This window comes from Neophocaena asiaeorientalis, unplaced genomic scaffold (assembly GCF_003031525.2).
Source record: "Neophocaena asiaeorientalis asiaeorientalis breed wild unplaced genomic scaffold, Neophocaena_asiaeorientalis_V1.1 scaffold87, whole genome shotgun sequence".
Taxonomy (NCBI): Eukaryota; Metazoa; Chordata; class Mammalia; order Artiodactyla; family Phocoenidae; genus Neophocaena; species Neophocaena asiaeorientalis.
Window position 1 is genome coordinate 4,200,671 of NW_020175432.1, and position 17,472 is coordinate 4,218,142.

The 17,472-nt window shown below is 40.0% G+C and overlaps 1 protein-coding gene across 1 annotated transcript; it reads left to right on the forward strand.

Moving 5' to 3' along the window:
* Positions 1 to 98: 98 nt before the first annotated feature.
* LOC112414742 (zinc finger protein 564-like) lies at positions 99 to 11,304 on the forward strand. The gene is made up of 4 exons (XM_024767380.1): positions 99 to 883; positions 8,222 to 8,348; positions 8,554 to 8,614; positions 9,291 to 11,304. Exons 1-4 carry the CDS (start codon positions 533 to 535, stop codon positions 10,765 to 10,767), a joined length of 2,016 nt encoding a protein of 671 aa, XP_024623148.1. The 5' UTR covers positions 99 to 532; the 3' UTR covers positions 10,768 to 11,304.
* The last annotated feature ends 6,168 nt before the right edge of the window (positions 11,305 to 17,472 follow it).

Consider the following 17,472-nt stretch of genomic DNA (forward strand, 5'->3'; position numbering starts at 1 on the left):
AGTATAAGTATATCAGGTCATCATGTTGTCATCTTTAAATGCAGTTTTATTAGTCAGTTATCCCTCAGTACAGCTGCAGGTGGGGGGCAGGAAGAGTTTCCAGGTACACTCCAATGTTAAGTACAACTTACTGTTTTTCTTCTATCAGTGAAAATGGGAATACAATTGCCTTATATATATTATAGCTGTTGACATTTCAAAGTTTTATAGGCACACAGGGAACACTAATCTAAAATAAATTTCCTTCTAGTGTAAAATGTACAGCTGAGAAGTTAATGCACACACCTCACAGCTTGTGGTTTGACTGAGATTTGTCCTGGCACCCAGCTAGGACTGAGTGATTCAGACCTCCTACCAAAGCCAAGTGCTCTGGGATTCTTTAGCTTAAGTACCTAAAGAGTGGGGATGGGGAGGGATGGGAGGAAGGCTCAGCGCTGTCAAGACGCAAAGATGAAACTGGAGCCAGCCTCTTTATTACAAACGGTGAGTTCACATCTAAGTGTCTGCCTTTCTTAACAAGAAGCACGGTGCCATGCCAGGGAATCCCAGGCCAGGGAAAAGTTCTGTTACAAACTTTAAGTGCCAGGCGAGGACAGATTCGATCCCAGCGGCGCTAAGTGATTCAGCTGTCAGGCTTCCTCCCGCAGGTTGTCACTCAGGCACGAGGGGGCGGGGTATTGGAAATCTGTCCAACCGGGAGGCCGCTGAGGCAGGTGGGTGGGGCGATGCTCTGCACCGGCGTGGACGTCATTTCTTTCTCCAATTGCGCCTAGAGCCGCTGGCTGTGTGCGGTTCACTACCCCTGGAGAGCCCTCCATGTCACGTATCTGCACGGGTCTTTGGAGTCGTTAGGAAGGACTCAGACTCAGGAAACCTCGAAATGGTGAGTGTGGCGCCCCAGGCTGCGGCCGCCGCGGAGGGACTGGTCGAAACCGGCCGAAGCCGGCCATCTTTTTGACACAGCCTCCTAGCGTTCCACGCCGGTGTCTACGGATACGCGGGGCTTGCGGCGCCGCTCCTACCTTTGTCCCCTCCGGCTCGCAGCGTGGGGATTGGCCCGGCAGCCGGGACCCCAGGCGTCCTGTTCTGTCACTTCGTGCAGGAACTTCCGCCCCGGCTTCTCTCCGCGCGGCTCTGCGCCCGCAGCCCCTCTTCTCTCCCGGATTGTGCGGTGAACTCGGGCGCCGTCTTCAGGTGACAATCGTGACTCGTTCTCCAGGATTCGGTCCTGGGATTATCTGTTCCCTGACGGGTCCCAGCCCCACCTTGCTGCCCAGGGGGCACCCGTTTTCCTCTGAGTTTTCCAAATGTTTGGGAAGCAAAGTCTCAAATCAAAGACCCCGGCCCAGCAGAGTAGCTCTTTGTAGGGCTTGTAGTAAATCATTACATTTCCATGTTATTCCCCGTCTTCACAACGTCAGTTTCCCCTCTCCGATTCACATCGTCTGTCAACTGTTCATCTTCCATGGTCCATTTCATACAAACCCAATATTTTAATTGTTTTTACTATTTGCGCAGAGTCGTGGATTGCATTGGGAAGGGGGGCTGTCTGTGTATATTTTACAGGAGCGGGAAGCCAAGAATAACTACTTGGAAGTAGGTGTATGAAATTCTTTCTCCTCCCCGTTTTTTTTCTGGGAAGAGACATCCTATGGGAAGTCCTTTTGTCGAGGTTTTTTTATGAAACTTTTCTGGACGATCTGTGCTGTGACCACTGCCCGTCCCTGGGTTAGTCCCCTTCAAAAGATTTATTCACTTATTTAAGTTTTTCTTTTCAATAGTGTAAAATGTATTTAATTAATAGAGCTTGAAAGACCATGTAAAATATTTCCAAAGAGGTAAGAGAGTTGAATTTCAGGGGGAAAAATTTTTTCAGTATTACATTCCAGTTGTTAAGAATTTTTGTTTCACTTTTTTAATTCCCTGGGTAAGGTGAGTTCTTTTGGAGTCTCCTTTACTGTTGGTTGATTTCAAATGAAATGTCAGGATTTAGACTTGGAGACAAAAAGTATTCAAGTGTGATTACTTACGTACTAATTAAACTTGCCTTGGAAATAATAAATGACTGACATATTTTTCCTGAAAGGAATAGATCACTTGGGGTTTTCTGGGTGAATTCATAAAAGTGGCTGAGAATTTTCTTCTCTCATTTCCACATACACACTGGGTTTGAGTGATTTTGCTGAATTGTCCAAACAGGGTTTCTGTATTTAAATGATCACTGGTGCTTACCGTATTTAAAGACTTGTTCTACTGTCACCACACTAATTTTAAGACATTTCCATCACTCCCAAAATGAACCTCATGTCCATTAGCAGTACCTCTCCCTTCTCATCCCGAGGCCTAGGAAATCACTAATCTATTTTCTGATTCTATATATTTGCCTTTCTGGGTATCTTACATAAAATATCAGTAGTGGTTGAGAGCGCCTGTAGTGGGGAGCAGAGCCTGAAGTCAGTATCTTCAAACTAAGCCCCCCTTTGAGCCTGCACAGGGAAGTGGATCTTCCTGGACATCCTCCTCCTGCCCAATCCTACCTGCTCACACCCACCAATGGTAGTCCTTATACTGTGAGAAGCTGCAGAGCCCTGAAATCTGGGGGTGCAAGTTCACAAGGGTGTAGGGATGTTGCCCTTTCAGGGTGGTACTTGTGATTTCCTTTAGCCTAGGCATTTTTTTTTTTTTTTTTGCGATACTCGGGCCTCTCCCTGTTGTGGCCTCTCTCGTTGCGGAGCACAGGCTCCGGACGCGCAGGCTCAGCGGCTATGGCTCACGGGCCCAGCCGCTCTGCAGCATGTGGCATCTTCCCGGACCGGGGCATGAACCCGTGTCCCCTGCATCGGCTGGCGGACTCTCAACCACTGCGCCACCAGGAAAAGCCCTAGCTAGGCATTTTAAATGTTATATTTGAGTGGTCCCTCCATGATAATAGGTGCACTCAGAGTGTAATTTGTGCCCATTGAGAAGTCTGTGAGGATGAGCTGTTCTGTCTCATGGACAAAGGGTTTATGAATATGGGAGTCCATTTGGATCAGAACCTTAACCTGAATCAGGCTTAGAGTTTCCTGACTTGTGATAATGGAAGCCTGGGGTAGGGAGAGCTTCCCTGCTTACAGGACTGGGGAGGGTTTTTGGAGCTCCCAGAGTTTATTCCTGTGGCTGCCCAGGTGTCCCTGCCCTCATTGAGGGACTGACCGTTTACAGTGGAGTTTTGTCTCAACCGGGCTTATCTAGACTCAAGTCTGTAAAGATGTTCAACTTTCTGAATATGGGCTTCCGAATTGTACGGACACAGTCTGCTTGTATGCTTTGATTCCAATATTTGTGTTTCTTTTCTTGGATTCCTTTATCCATTCAAGATTACAGCCCTTTGATTCTATTTTCCATTAACACTTGGGCTTTTAAAATCTATGTTGATTAACAAATACCATCTAAGGCAAGAAAATTGTGAGGTCAAGTAGGATTTTTGTTTCATTTAGACAAGAGAACCTCAAGACGTGAAATGGGTGCATTTAAGTTCTCAGGTGCTTTTCCATTTTTAGGTCAGTGTTTGTAAGTGCCTGTCCCTAAAGAACTTTAACAATTAAAAGTCCTCTAGTATTCCTAAAGCAAATGAATTTCTATTTTAATGGATGTGGGAGAAAAGAAGAAACAAATTCTATTTCAATTGATATGAGGAAAACACCTCAAAGTTTAAGTCAATCTTTCAAATTCCTAGTCCATTTAAGGCTTAATTGCAAACCTAAAATACAGTGTAATATGCCACTTATTTCTGAAAATATCTCCAACGTTTACTGTAATGGAGAGAAAACTTATAATATCCTGTGTGCCTTTAGTTAGAAAGGGAGTTTTCATTTTTTTGTGGTTTACACTTTTATATCCATTACTGTTTAAAGGATCAAATCTTGCAGTGGTTTTCTATATAGAATGGTTAAAATTAAATTCCTAAGGGAAGAAATTAAGGCTCCCTGCCCACATGTTGCCCCACTTCTCTGCTCTTAATGCCAGCCCCCATCAGATAACCAGTTTTGATTAAGCCTTCATCATCTTTTTAGTGTTTTTTTATATAAAACAATCCAGTACAAATGCCTGTTTTTCTTAAACTTTTTATTCTAGTAATGATTATTTGGGACCCACATATTTGTTGTTTCACTACTGAAAGTTAAGCCTCATCCCCTACCTTTCCCCTCGTGCCTCTTACTTGGACAGGCTGATAAGAAAGTGTGGAGGCTCCTGCTCTGTGAGCTGCTGTTTGCTGGGGAGATTTTCCTGTGCCCTGTGCTGCCCTGTGTTGCACTGCTGACCCCACCAAGCCTGGGCTGTATACAGGGAGGATACTGAGTTGAAAGTTTCTGGCAGTTTTTTGTACCTTGGGAGCAGGAATATGAGAATGGGGCCCTCCTTCCAGTGGTCCTGGGTTGATGTCTGAGCTGGAACCTATCTGTGTTTAGAGTGAAGGTGTGACTGAGGCTGGGTTTGCCCAGACATTAGTGTTGAGGGAAGGACTGGGGGAGTAGGAGGATGATTATATCTTGTGAATGAGGTGAGCCCAAAAGACAGTCACTACTTTCAGAAGAGCCGTTATTTCAGCGAAAGTGAAAGAGAAGAGACAGGGAAAGGCAGCCTGTAAGTGGTGAGATTCCAGAAGGCTCACCAAAACTTTTAAGTAACTCTGAGGCTGTTGCCCCTGCATCTGTTGCAACAAAGATCCTTAGCCTCTCGGTTACGGTCGACAACACTTACCGTCTCAGCTTGGCACAGCAAAGGGATTTGTTCAAACCCAACTTGAACTCGGGTTTCTTAAGCTCTATAAGGCAATCAGTGTCATGAGGAGGCCTCTAGCCCTGCGAGCATTGATGGGAGGCTCTCTGAGGAGGGCCTTAAGTTGGCCATAGGCTTCTGATGCAAGGCACTGTCCTAGGTCTCACATTAATATGCCATTAAAGCTGCAATTATCCCCCCATACTGGGATCTCTTACAAACAGAGGACTCCACTCAGGTGCCTATTATGGCTTTGGTACTGGAAACTGCACCCCAGGAGCTCAGCTCGGCCACTGACACCTACTTGTGATACGATGGAGCCAAACCTTGGCCGTTGGGCTTATGCTCCCTTGGAGAGATGACATTTCTTTCTTCAGTCCTTTGAAAGATGCTGTGGTGCTGTTGGAGCCACCCTCTCCAACACCGTGGTTCCCTGGGTAGCTGCCTGGGATTCACTGAATGCACAGCTCTGGGGAGTGAATAGACTAAAGATGACAGTATACCCTGGAACATGATGGAGCTCAGTGGAGAGTTGCTGCCCTTCATCCCTTAGTTGAGACAGCCTTGATGAAGAACCAAAACCAACTGTCGCCACACCTAACCAAACATCAGGCAGTCATCAGGATGAGTTGTAATGAGTCAGTGCTCTTTTTTTAAAATAGACTTCAGCTTTTTTTAGGTTTACTAGGAAGCTGATCAGAAATTACAGAGAGTTCCCAAATAACGCCTCGGCATCCACACAGTAGTCATTATTCTTTAAATCTTGTGTGACTGGTCCATTTGTTACAATTGCTGAACCAATACTGATGCATTAAAAGTGGGCAGGTGACATTAGCGTTGACTTTTTGTGTTGCATAATGTATGGATTTTGTAAATGTATAATAACATGTATTAATCATTTCTGCACATATAGTGTAATTTTACTTTCCTAAACTTCCTCTCTGCTTCAGAGATTGATTCATCTCTTCCTCTAATCCCGAAATCCTCCAGAACCAAAGCTCATTTTCCTGTCTCATGCTTTTATCTTTTCCAAAATGTCATTACTTGGAATCATGTAGTATATAGCTTTGTCAGATTGGGTTCTTTCACTTAGCAATATACTTTTATGCTTCCTCCATGTGTTTTCATAGCTCTACCTCATTTCTTTTCATCAGTGAACAGTATTTCATCGTATGGCTATACTGCTCATTATTTATTTGACTCTTGAAAGATATCTTGCTTACCTCTGACTTATGCCAGTTATGAATAAAGCCCCTACAGGTATTCGTGTATGGGTTTCATGTGAACCTAAGAGCTATAAGAGTTGAAGTCATTTGGACAGATAGCAAGGAGTGTGATTGCTGGATCTTACTCAGTATGTAGTGTTTTGAAAGAAAGCTCCTGTCTTCCACTGTAGGGCTACCAAATTCCATTTCCCCCAGCAATGAATGAGGATTTTCTTCACCTATTCACCAATATTTGTTGTTCTGAGTGTTTTGCATTTTAGCCATTAAATAATTGTGTAGTGATATCTCATTGTTTCATTTGCAATTTCCCATTGACATTTGACGTTGAGTACATTTTCATATTTCCTGTTTCCCTTCTGTATGTCTTCTTTGGGAAGCTGTTTGTTAGATATTCGGCCAATTTTTCATTGGTGGTTTGTCTTCTTACTTTGACAATAATACTTTAGATATTTTGAATACTAGTCATTTATCATGTATGTGTTTTGTAAGGATTTTCTCCTATTCTGTGATTTTCACTCTCTTTACACTTTCTCTTGAAAGAGGCATTTTTCATTTTAATGAAGTGAAATTATACTTTTTTTTCCTTTTATAAATCTTGTGATTGTTGTTATATTTGATAATTTGTTACCAAACCCAAGGTGACCTAGATTTTGTTCTGTGATATTTTCCAAGAGTTTATGACTTTTGCATTTTACATTTTTCTCTCTAGCTTCTTACAGTGTATTCTCTTTGTTTTTTCCCTAGTTTGAATATGATATACTTTGATCTCCATTTCTGTGTTTTCATGTTTTCTGTTCACTGAGCTTCATGAACCTATAGGTATTGTCTATCATTAATTTTAGAAAACTCTTAGTTGTTACTTACATGTTCTATTTCTTTCTTTTCCTTTAGTTAATTTCATTATGTGTATCTTAAGTTTTGTGTTAAAGAAGGTCATGCCAGGCTTCATAAATATTGTGTTGTATCTTTTAGTTCTTTTTGGTCTTTTTGTTAGACTCTTGTGAAACAGATTCTTTTGGGTATAGGCATTAAGAACTGAATATTTGGGTCATATTTAAAAAACATCTTTTCTTTTTTCCAGTTTTAGGACAGTGGTTTGCCCTTTGAAGTCAGTGCTCTTATGTCTCTGGGAGGACTTGTTTATTTCAAGCTTTTAAATTCTCTTCTTGTGAGGTTAAGAATCACAGCTTCTAAATTCATAAATCCCAGAACTAGATTTTCACCTGGCAGTAGCCAGTGTGGCTGCATGCCCAACACTTGTAGCTGAAATTGCAGAATGGAGACTTTATGTTGTGTTGGAGAAAACCACTGATGAAACCTATACATTTTTTCTAATCATGGGAAAATTCACCATCACACTATTATGGACCTCAGTGAACCCCCTTGCAAACTGTAGCTCTTAAACTGTTCCTTAAGGACAGTAAGGCCCAGGGTATACTGTTAGGGTGTGATGAGAAGAGTTTTTCTGGCATGTAATTGCACTGTGTGTTCTAAAATTTGGCTGGAAGCAGCCCTGAGGCACATGAGTATAGGGATTTTGTGGTCTAATATAATATTGCTTCTTCCTCGTGAGTGAGCTCTAAGTTTCAAATTTTCTAGCTGCATCAAATTATATATAGAGAGAAAGGAAAAATAGAGTCTTTGATAATTGTTACACAAGTAGAAGGCAATGGTTCCCCAGAAGAATATATTCAGGCGTCTGCATCTGATTTCTTTAAAGGCCTGGAGGACTTTGGGAGAATGTGGCCAGCTGGGATTTGTTAAAAGTTCGATTTCTCCAGGCACCTGGACTCTGATGTTAGATGATGGGACTAGGAAAAAGCTTCCAGTTCTTGACAGTGTTTCTATTCATTGAAGCCTCATGAGTCTTGATCCTCTCTGCCTTATGAAATGCTGTAAATGGAGCATCATAGGAAGAAGATGAAAGAATTTTTTTCACAAGAAATTGATGTTCTTAAAATGATATTTGTTTTATTTCTACAGTATTTCTGTCATTTTCCTGCATTCTCTGGGCTCTGCCATTGTGATATAAGTGATAACGTGTAAATAATTTTCATTTCTTCATGATGCTGCTAAATTATTGAGGAAGTGTGGAGAGTAAGTTTCTCATGATCAAGTCGTAGAATAACTTTGTAAATAACAGAATCATACGTAAACTTCCTATAAATGAAGTGTGGATGTCTAGTTCTGTCAATCTCATGCATCTCGGTGTACACATATTTTCGGTATTTTAGGACTCAGTGACCATAGAGGATGTGGCTGTGGACTTCACACTGGAGGAGTGGGCTTTATTGGGTCCTTCACAGAGGAAACTCTACAGAGATGTGATGCAGGAAACCTTAAGGAATCTGGCTGCAGTCGGTAAGAATGAAGAAATTCCCTAACTTTGTCAATTAGAGAAGAAGTATTTCTTACCTGTCAATATTGTTCCAAGATGTGGAACGTGACAAGGGAAGACATTGGTAAAGAAACTAGAAATGGTCAGAGCTCATCCTGGACCTAGAATCTAATAATTTTTCTATAATTTATAGTACTTTGGGATCATTTTTCTGGGTCTGCATTTCAGGAGCAAAACGGGAATATCATGACATTGAAGATCAGTACAAAAACCAGGGGAGAAAATTAAGGTGAGTCACACTTAAAATACAAAGCACTGTCTCGTGAGAATTGCAGTAGTATTATGAAAAATTTAAAAGAAGCAACATAATAAATAACCTCGCCTTCAAATTGAGGTTTTTTTTTTTTAATTTATTTTTGGCTGTGTTGGGTCTTCATTGCTATGTGCAGGCTTTCTCTAGTTGCAGCGAATAGGGGCTGCTCTTGGTTGCGCTGCGTGGGCTTCTCACTGTGGTGGCTTCTCTTGTTGCAGAGCACGGGCTCTAGGCTCACGGGCTTCAGTAGTTGTGGAACCTGGGCTTAGTTGCTGCACGGCGTGTGGGATCTTCCCAGGCCAGTGCTTGAACCTGTGTCCCCTGCATTGGGAGGTGGATTCTTAACCACTGCACCACCAGGGAAGCCCCAAATTGAGTTATTCTTAGAAAATGTTCCCCCAAAATATTTTCTTAAATAGGATATAAATATTTAGTGTTTGCAAAATAGTTCACTTGCAGTCATTAACAATAAAACCTATACTTGAATATCACTTTTTAATAGAAAGTGTGAAGTCCCATTGAGAACATTCAGTATATTCAATTTCTAACAGTTCACACATGATAGAAAACCAGTTCCTCTAATTCATAATAAATATAATAAATGTAAAATGATTAATGAAGAAGTCATTAATAATATTCTCATTTATTACAGAACTTTTATGGTAGAGAGATTCTGTAAAAGTAAAGACATTAGTTTATGTGGAGAAAATTTCAACCTTATTCCAACTATCAATCTGAACAAGAAAACTCCTGGATTAAAACCATGTGAATGCAGTGCATGTGGAACAGTCTTCATGGATCATTCATCCCTTAATAGACACATGAGATGTCACATTGAACACAAAACACGAGAGTATCAAAAATATGGTGTAAAGCCATATAAATGTAAAGAATGTGGGAAAGCATTCATTTATCCTGGTTCTCTTCGAATGCATGAAAGGAGTCACACTGGAGAGAAACCCTATGAATGTAAGCAATGTGGAAAAGCATTTCCATATCAGAAATCCTTCCGAACACATAAAAGAATTCACAGTGGAGAGAAACCCTATGAATGCAAGCAATGTGGTAAAAGATTCAGTGCTCAAAAACGTTTCCAAATACATGAAAGTAATCACACTGGGAAAAAACCATATGAATGTAAGGAATGTGGGAAGGCCTTCACGTGGGAAACAAGCTTTCGACAACACATGGTAACACACACTGGAGATGGATTTTATAAATGTAAGAAATGTGAGAAAGCATTCATTTATCCCAGTTGTCTTCGAATGCATGAAAGGAGTCACAACGGAGAGAAACCCTATCAATGTAAACAATGTGGAAAAGCCTTTAAAAGTCCTGAAACTATTCAAATACATGAAAGAATTCACAGAGGAGAGAAACCCTATGAATGTAAGCAGTGTGGTAAAGCCTTTAATTATTTCAGTTCCTTCCAAATACACAAAAGAAATCACACAGGAGAGGCACTGTATGTATGTAAAACATGTTCTAAAGTACTGAGTACTGCCAGTTCTCTTCGAAATCATGAAAGAATCCACACTGGTGAAAAGCCCTATAAGTGTAAAGAATGTGGGAAAGCCTTCACATGGCAAAAAACCTTTCGAAAACATATGATAACACACACTAGAGATGGACCTTATAAATGTAAAAAATGTGAGAGAGTATTCATTAATCCCAGTTCTCTTAAAATACATGAAAGGATTCACAGTGGAGAGAAACCGTATCAATGTAAACAATGTGGCAAAGCCTTTAGTTACTACTGTTCCTTACGAGTACACAGAAGAACTCACACTGGAGAGAAACCCTATGTATGTAAACAATGTGGAAAAGCCTTTAGTTGTAATGAAAGCCTTCAAACACATCAAAGAATTCACACAGGAGAGAAACCATATCAATGTAAACACTGTGAGAAAGCCTACAGATACCACAGTTCTCTTCGAACCCATGAAAGGAGTCACACTGGAGAGAAACCTTATCAATGTAAACAATGTGGTAAATGTTTTAGTTCAAAAAAAGGTTTCAAAGTTCATGAAAGAACCCATACTGGAGAAAAACCCTATGAATGTAAAATATGTGGGAAAACCTTCCGTTCCACTTATGTTCAACTGCATGAAAGAATTCACACTGGATAGAAAACCTATCAATGTCAGGAATGTGGGAAGGCCTTCATTTATCTCTCAACCATTTGAAGACACATGAGACTGCACACTGCATAGAAAACATATCAAGTGTGGAGAATGGGAAAGGCTTCTCTGATCACAGTAGTTTAAAAGGATGAAAGGATTCCCTAGATAAAACTGCATTTGTAAACTGCCTGGGTAACAACTTCAGTTGGCCAACATCATGTATGAGAATTCCCATGAAGACGAAGTATAAATGTAAATAACATGAGATAACTTAATGGAAAGTACTCCATGCCTAATGTTCCAGAAAACCTTCAATATGAAAGAGTTTTTTTTAAAGTTTTATAAATATGTTGTGTTTAGTAAGGCTCTTTCTTCAAGTGTATCCTTGAACAGTGGATTTCTCCTAATTTTAGAAATGAATATTAATGTGAGGTAATTGTGTACATTGTCTTTCAACAATAGTATGTAAGATTTAAAGGTAGTGATTTTTCCTTTAATCAGATAATGATTATTTTTCTTTCCATTTTAACCCTGTTGGATCCATGGGTGAACTTAAGTGTATTTCTTTTTTTTCCTTTTTTTTTTTTTTTTTTTTTTTGGCTGTGCCATGCGTCATGTGGGATCTTAGTCCCCTTACCAGTGATCAAACCTGCACCCCCTGCAGTGGGAGCACAGAGTCTTAACCACTGGATTGCCAGGGAAGTCCACAAGTGCATTTCTAATATGCAGTTAGCCTTAAAATTTTATAATGTTCTATTCATTCTCAGTTAATGAGCTATTGCAAAATGGCAGTTTGGTATTTGTTGGGTTATGCCTAGTAGCTTTGTGTGGCAGTTCCTGGATATTCATAATCTATTATATATAGTACTCTTTTCACTGAGAAAGATACTTTTTGGTGGTGGTGAGTATAGGAACCTTTTTTTATTTTCCATTATACTAAACACTTGGAATAAATTTTATGTATGGGAAGGATGTCAAAAAGTATAGTTTCATGTAAATTATGCTTTGTATTTCCTTCTGACTGGTATTTGGTGAATAAACTATGAGACTTGTGATAATACAAAAAAATCTATAGAGTTGGAGATATCTTGCCTGTGAGTAATATTAAGATCTAGACTTTCCATAATCCATCCCCTTTTTCGTTCCATATCAGCATTCACCAATAGCTCACCTGTGTGTGATTTAAAAGCAGGTACAAAGAAGATATTCTTCAGATACTGGAATCCCCACGCTGGGAGAGAGGCAGATTCATAGGAGCTTCAATGACACCATCTTCCAGCTTATTTTCCAGACTCTGTCCTTATAGTCAAGAGTATCGTTAACACCACCAACAAATGTTTGATTTCCATTTTTATGGATATATAGTTTCCCCTGCTGTCTTCATACCTTCCACATCAGAGATGCATCAGAGTTTGAATTTTTTCTGTAAGGCCTCTTGTGTCCACTGTCAAAGTATTCCAGTGTTTTATGGTTGGGAATATTCTCTGATTCCACTCTTCTCTGGATTATATCTTCATAATGTCTAATTTGTGTAGGAAACACTTTGTGCTGTTAATAGTGCTAGTGAGTATGTGTTCCTGACTCACCATAGCATTCACAATGGTGCCACCAAAAAGAATGACATGGGAGTTTGTTTCTCTGCTGCGTTGTACAGTGGCTTCCTTGACCCATTGTTTACATGTGAGAATAAGCACCTTCCGTCAGGAAGATGGTGGGTTTTTCCTGTTAATTGTAGCTGAATATAACCCCTCAATATGTTTTTTATTTTATTTTATATAATTAAAACTGAATTTTTTTGTAAAAGTTTTTGTAGTTTCAAATATTTTACCAACTCTTTGATGCTTTCGTTAGCTAACACATGTTGTTTTTCATTTCCTCAAAGAATATATTGAAGTACCCATTTTATAAATATTCAGAAAAACTTTCAGTTTTCTTCATTTGATCATTATACAATATGAGTCTGTGAATTTTTATCCTGTGAATAGAAGGTCAACTACTTTATCCTCAGGCCATTTTCTTATTTTTAGTTACAGTTTTGTCATGGATCTAATTTCTTACTCATCTGCAAAAGTTTAATCTTGGGTTTTTTTCAGTGCTGTCTTGCCAGTGACCACAAGATCATACCTGTAGTCAAATACTGGGGCAAAATGAATTCAGTTAAGAATTATTACAGGCAGGCTTCCCTGGTGGGGCAGTGGTTAAGAATCCGCCTGCCAATTCAGGGGACATGGGTTCGAGCCCTGGCCTGGGAAGATCCAACATCCCGTGGAGCACCTAAGCCTGTGCACCACAACTACTGAGCCTGTGCTCTAGAGCCCATGAGCCACAACTACTGAGCCCACACGCCTAGAGCCCTGCTCAGCAACAAGAGAAGCCCGCACACCACAATGAAGAGTAGCCCTGCTTGCCGCAACTAGAGAAAGCCTGCACGCAGCAAGGAGGACCCAACGCAGCCAAAAATAAATTAAAAAAAAAAAAAGAATATGTACATATACAACTGAATCACTTTGCTGTACAGCAGAAATTAACACAATATTGTAAATCAACTATACAATAAAAATTATAAAAAAGATATTACAAATCCTATAAGACTGTGGTGTGTAACAGTAACGGTGTTCAAAAGGACTTCTTATAGGAATTTTACTTGTGTTAGAGGATTTGATTGCTGTTCAAGGTAGCAAGAAGTATTGAATGCTTTTAGGCGGTTAACTTTATTTTATCATTGGTGATCATAAATCATTTTCTTGAAAGCAAGAACATTCTCGTGGAGCTAAACTTAATTGCTAAGAAACTTTATTCAATTATGTTAGAAGGGGGGGCTGTTGGTCATATATGATTTTTTATTTTATCTTTTATCACTATTAGAGACAGGTTATAAAATACATAGATTCACTTCTTAGTATGCTAGGTAATATTTTTATAATCTCTTCTGTGATATAACCAAGGCCTATAAATTTAGGCAAATTGTGAGACAATAAAAAGCTAGCAAGAGAGAAAGATAGGACTGCTATGCCAGTGAACCCTTCTGAAGGACTATACTCTTTTCTTTAGACATTAATTTTATTGAACTACAGTTGATTTACAATGTTGTATTAACTTCTGCTGTACAGCAGTGATTCAGTTATATATACATATATATATTTATTTATATTTATATTTTTTTCAGTTTATTACAGTTTATAATAGGATGTTGAATACAGTACCCTGTGCTATAAAGTAAGACCTTGTTGTTTATCTGTTCTATGTATAATACTTTGCATCTGCTAATTCCAAACTCCCAGTTCATCCCTCCACCATTTCCTCTCCCCCTTGGCAACCATAAGTCTATTCTCTGTGTGAGTCTGTTTCTGTTCCATAGATAAGTTCATTTGTGTCATATTTTAGATTCCGCATGTAAGTGATAGCATTTGGTATTTGTCTTTCTCTCCCTGACTTAACTTCACTTAGTGTGATAATCTCTAGGTTCATCCATGTTGTGCAAATGGCATTATTTCATTCTTTTTTATGGCCAAGTAGTAGTCCATTGTATATATTAACCACATCTTCTTTATCCATTCACCTGTCGATGGACATTTAAGCTGATTCCATCTCTTGGCTATTGTGAATAGTGCTGCTGTGAGCATAGGGATAGATGTATCTTTTTAATTTATTTATTTTTGGCTGCATTGGGTCTTTGTTGCTGAGTGCAGGCTTTCTCTAGTTGTGGCGAGTGGGGGCTACTCTTCATGGTGATGCACAGGCTTCTCATCGCAGTGGCTTCTCTTGTTGCGGAGCACGGGCTCTAGGTGCACAGGCTTCAGTAGTTGTGGCACGTGGGCTCAGTAGTTGTGGCTCATGGGCTTAGTTGCTCCGCAGCATGTGGGATCTTCCCAGACCAGGGTTTGAATCCATGTCCCCTGCATTGGCAGGCGGATTCTTAACCACTGTGCCACCAGGGAAGCCCCAGATGTATCTTTTAGAATTGTAGTTTTCTCCAGATATTAGCCTAGGAGTGGGATTGCAGGATCATATAATCTGCATGTTCTTTTTTTAAAATATATTTACTTGGTTGTGCCAGGTTTTAGTTGTGGCAGGCGGGCTCCTTAGTTGTGCTCACAGACTCCTTAGTTGTGGCATGCATGTGGGATATAGTTCCCTGACCAGGGATCGAACCTGGGCCCCCTGCATTGGGAGCATGGAGTCTTTATCCACTGCGCCACCAGGGAAGTCACTCATCTACATATTCTTAATTCAATACACCAGCTCTGGCTTCTCACTACAGGGGGAACAGGTTTTATTAAACTAATGCAAGCACTTGAGATTTCCCTGGTGGCACAATGGTTGGGACTCTGCACTTCCAATTCAATGGGCCTGAGTCCAATCCCTGGTCAGGGAACTAGATCCCACGTGCATGCCACAACTAAGAGTTCGCATGCCACAACTAAGGATCCCATGAGCTGCAACTAAGGAGCCCGCCTGCCACAACTAAGAACCAGCACAACCAAATAAATATTGAAAAAATAAAGTAATAAAATAATGCAGGCACTCACTGAACAAGCACATAACAATAAAAATCTCCAGAAGGAATGGGTCTAGTTCCCAAAGTTGCTACATTATATTTCCTAAACTATCTAGTTTATATCAAAAATATGAGACATGTAAACAAACAGGAAGGTAAACCATACAGTGAGAATAAAGAGCAATTGAAAAGTGACCCAACTCTTAATAAGGAGACCGCAGTAAAATTGCCAGGTGATGTCTCAGCAGAAAACAGGGAAGCCAGAAGGCAGAGGGAAACATTCGAAGTGCGCTAGGAAAAAAGGCTGTCAACCAACAATCCTATATTCAAAACTACCTTCTGAAAAAAGATGGCAAAATAAGGACTCTCTCAGATCAACAAAAAGTGAAAGAATATATTGATAGCCAATTGCCTCACGGGAATTACTGGAGTTCTTCAGGCTGATAGCAAGGGACTCCAGAAGATAATTCATATCAACATAAAGAAACAAAAACACCTGTACAGGTAATTCTGTAACCAGAAAAGGCAGAATCAATACATATTTTCTCTTTTAGCAGATGTCAAAAGTACTGTGTAAAATCCTATGTATGTAATGTGTTACTAGGCCATTATATATAGCAGTGTAATATCTATGTAGTATGTTTGCCATTAAGAAGCACAAAGGTGGGAGTAACTGTACTAGGCTAAGGAGATGACCACTGATTGTACATAAGTGTGAGAAAATATTTCCGGGTTATATCATAAGTTGATATAATTTGCATAACAATAATAACAAAAATGGCAAAAGGGAATAGAGCTTTATATGAGTAATGTTTCCATATATCACTGGAATTATGCTAGCATAAATCTGAGTCTCATTTTTTAAATTAATGCATATATGTTAAATGAGCAACCTCTAAAAAAAATTTAAATGTATACTGGAGATGTCATTTAAAAATGAAAGTGGATGGGCTTTCCTGGTGGCGCAGTGGTTGAGAGTCCGCCTGCTGATGCAGGGGACACGGGTTCATGCCCCCGTCCGGGAAGATCCCACATGCGGCGGAGCGGCTGGGCTCATAAGCCATGGCCGTTGAGCCTACGCGTCCGGAGCCTGTGCTCCACAACGGGAGAGGCCACAGCAGTGAGAGGCCCGCGTACCACAATTAAAAAAAAAAAAAAAAAGAAAGTGGAAACTTGAAAATATTCAACTTAATGTAAAAGAAGTTTATAAAGGAGGCCTTAAGAACTAAAAACAACATGAGAATTGTAGGATACAGAAAGTAAAATGGCAGGTATAATTGCCACTGTGTATTACTACTAAATGTGAGTGGTTTACATAGCTCAAACAGGAGGAAGAGATTGTCATCTCAGATTAAACAAAGAAACCATGATCTAAATATGTGCTATGTAGAGGAAGCACACTTTAGATTCAAAGACACCAACAAATTGAAAATAAAAGCCTGTGATAGATATATCGATATATCTGCCAACAACACCAACATGAAGACTGGAGAGATTATACAAATATTAGGCAAAATTGACTTGAATACAAAAGATATCATTAGGCATATTGAGGGACATTACATCATTCCAACAGGGTCGAACTTTATGGCTTGTATCTAAAACAGAACCTTGAAAAAATTATTATAGCCATTAATAGCTCTACTAGCAGAGAAGGAAGACCTCAAATCAGTACCCTGTATGTACTTCAAGAGACTGAAAAGATGAGGTCTTAAACACAAGGAGAAAAGGAATTAATACAAATTAAAGTAGAAATGAGTGAAACAGGGAATAGTAAAACTGTAGAGAAAACCAATGAAACCAAAAGTGAGTTTGTTACCCAAAAGCTGGGTTTGCCTCTTGGTGGGTGTTCAGCAAAAGACATCCAAGCCAAAGGTGTGGAGAGGAAAGGATTTATTTGCAGCAAGTAAGGAGAACACAGGGATCTTTCCCAAAGCAGTGTCACTCAGAACAGCAAAACTGGAGAACTTCTAAGCTATGGGTACATGCATATTCTGAAGGGGCTTGAGAAGAGGAGAATTCAGCCAGGAATTTGAGCAAAGGTTCACAGAGTCCAAGCTTTAGTTGACTGAAGTCAGGAGGGTCAACACCATCATTCCATCCTTCACTTGGGGGCCTTAGGTCCTGCAGAACTCAAAGACAGGTATCAGATTTTTATGTGTACCCTTGAGGAACTAGGACGCTGTTTTATCCCTGACCTATGGTTACTTGAT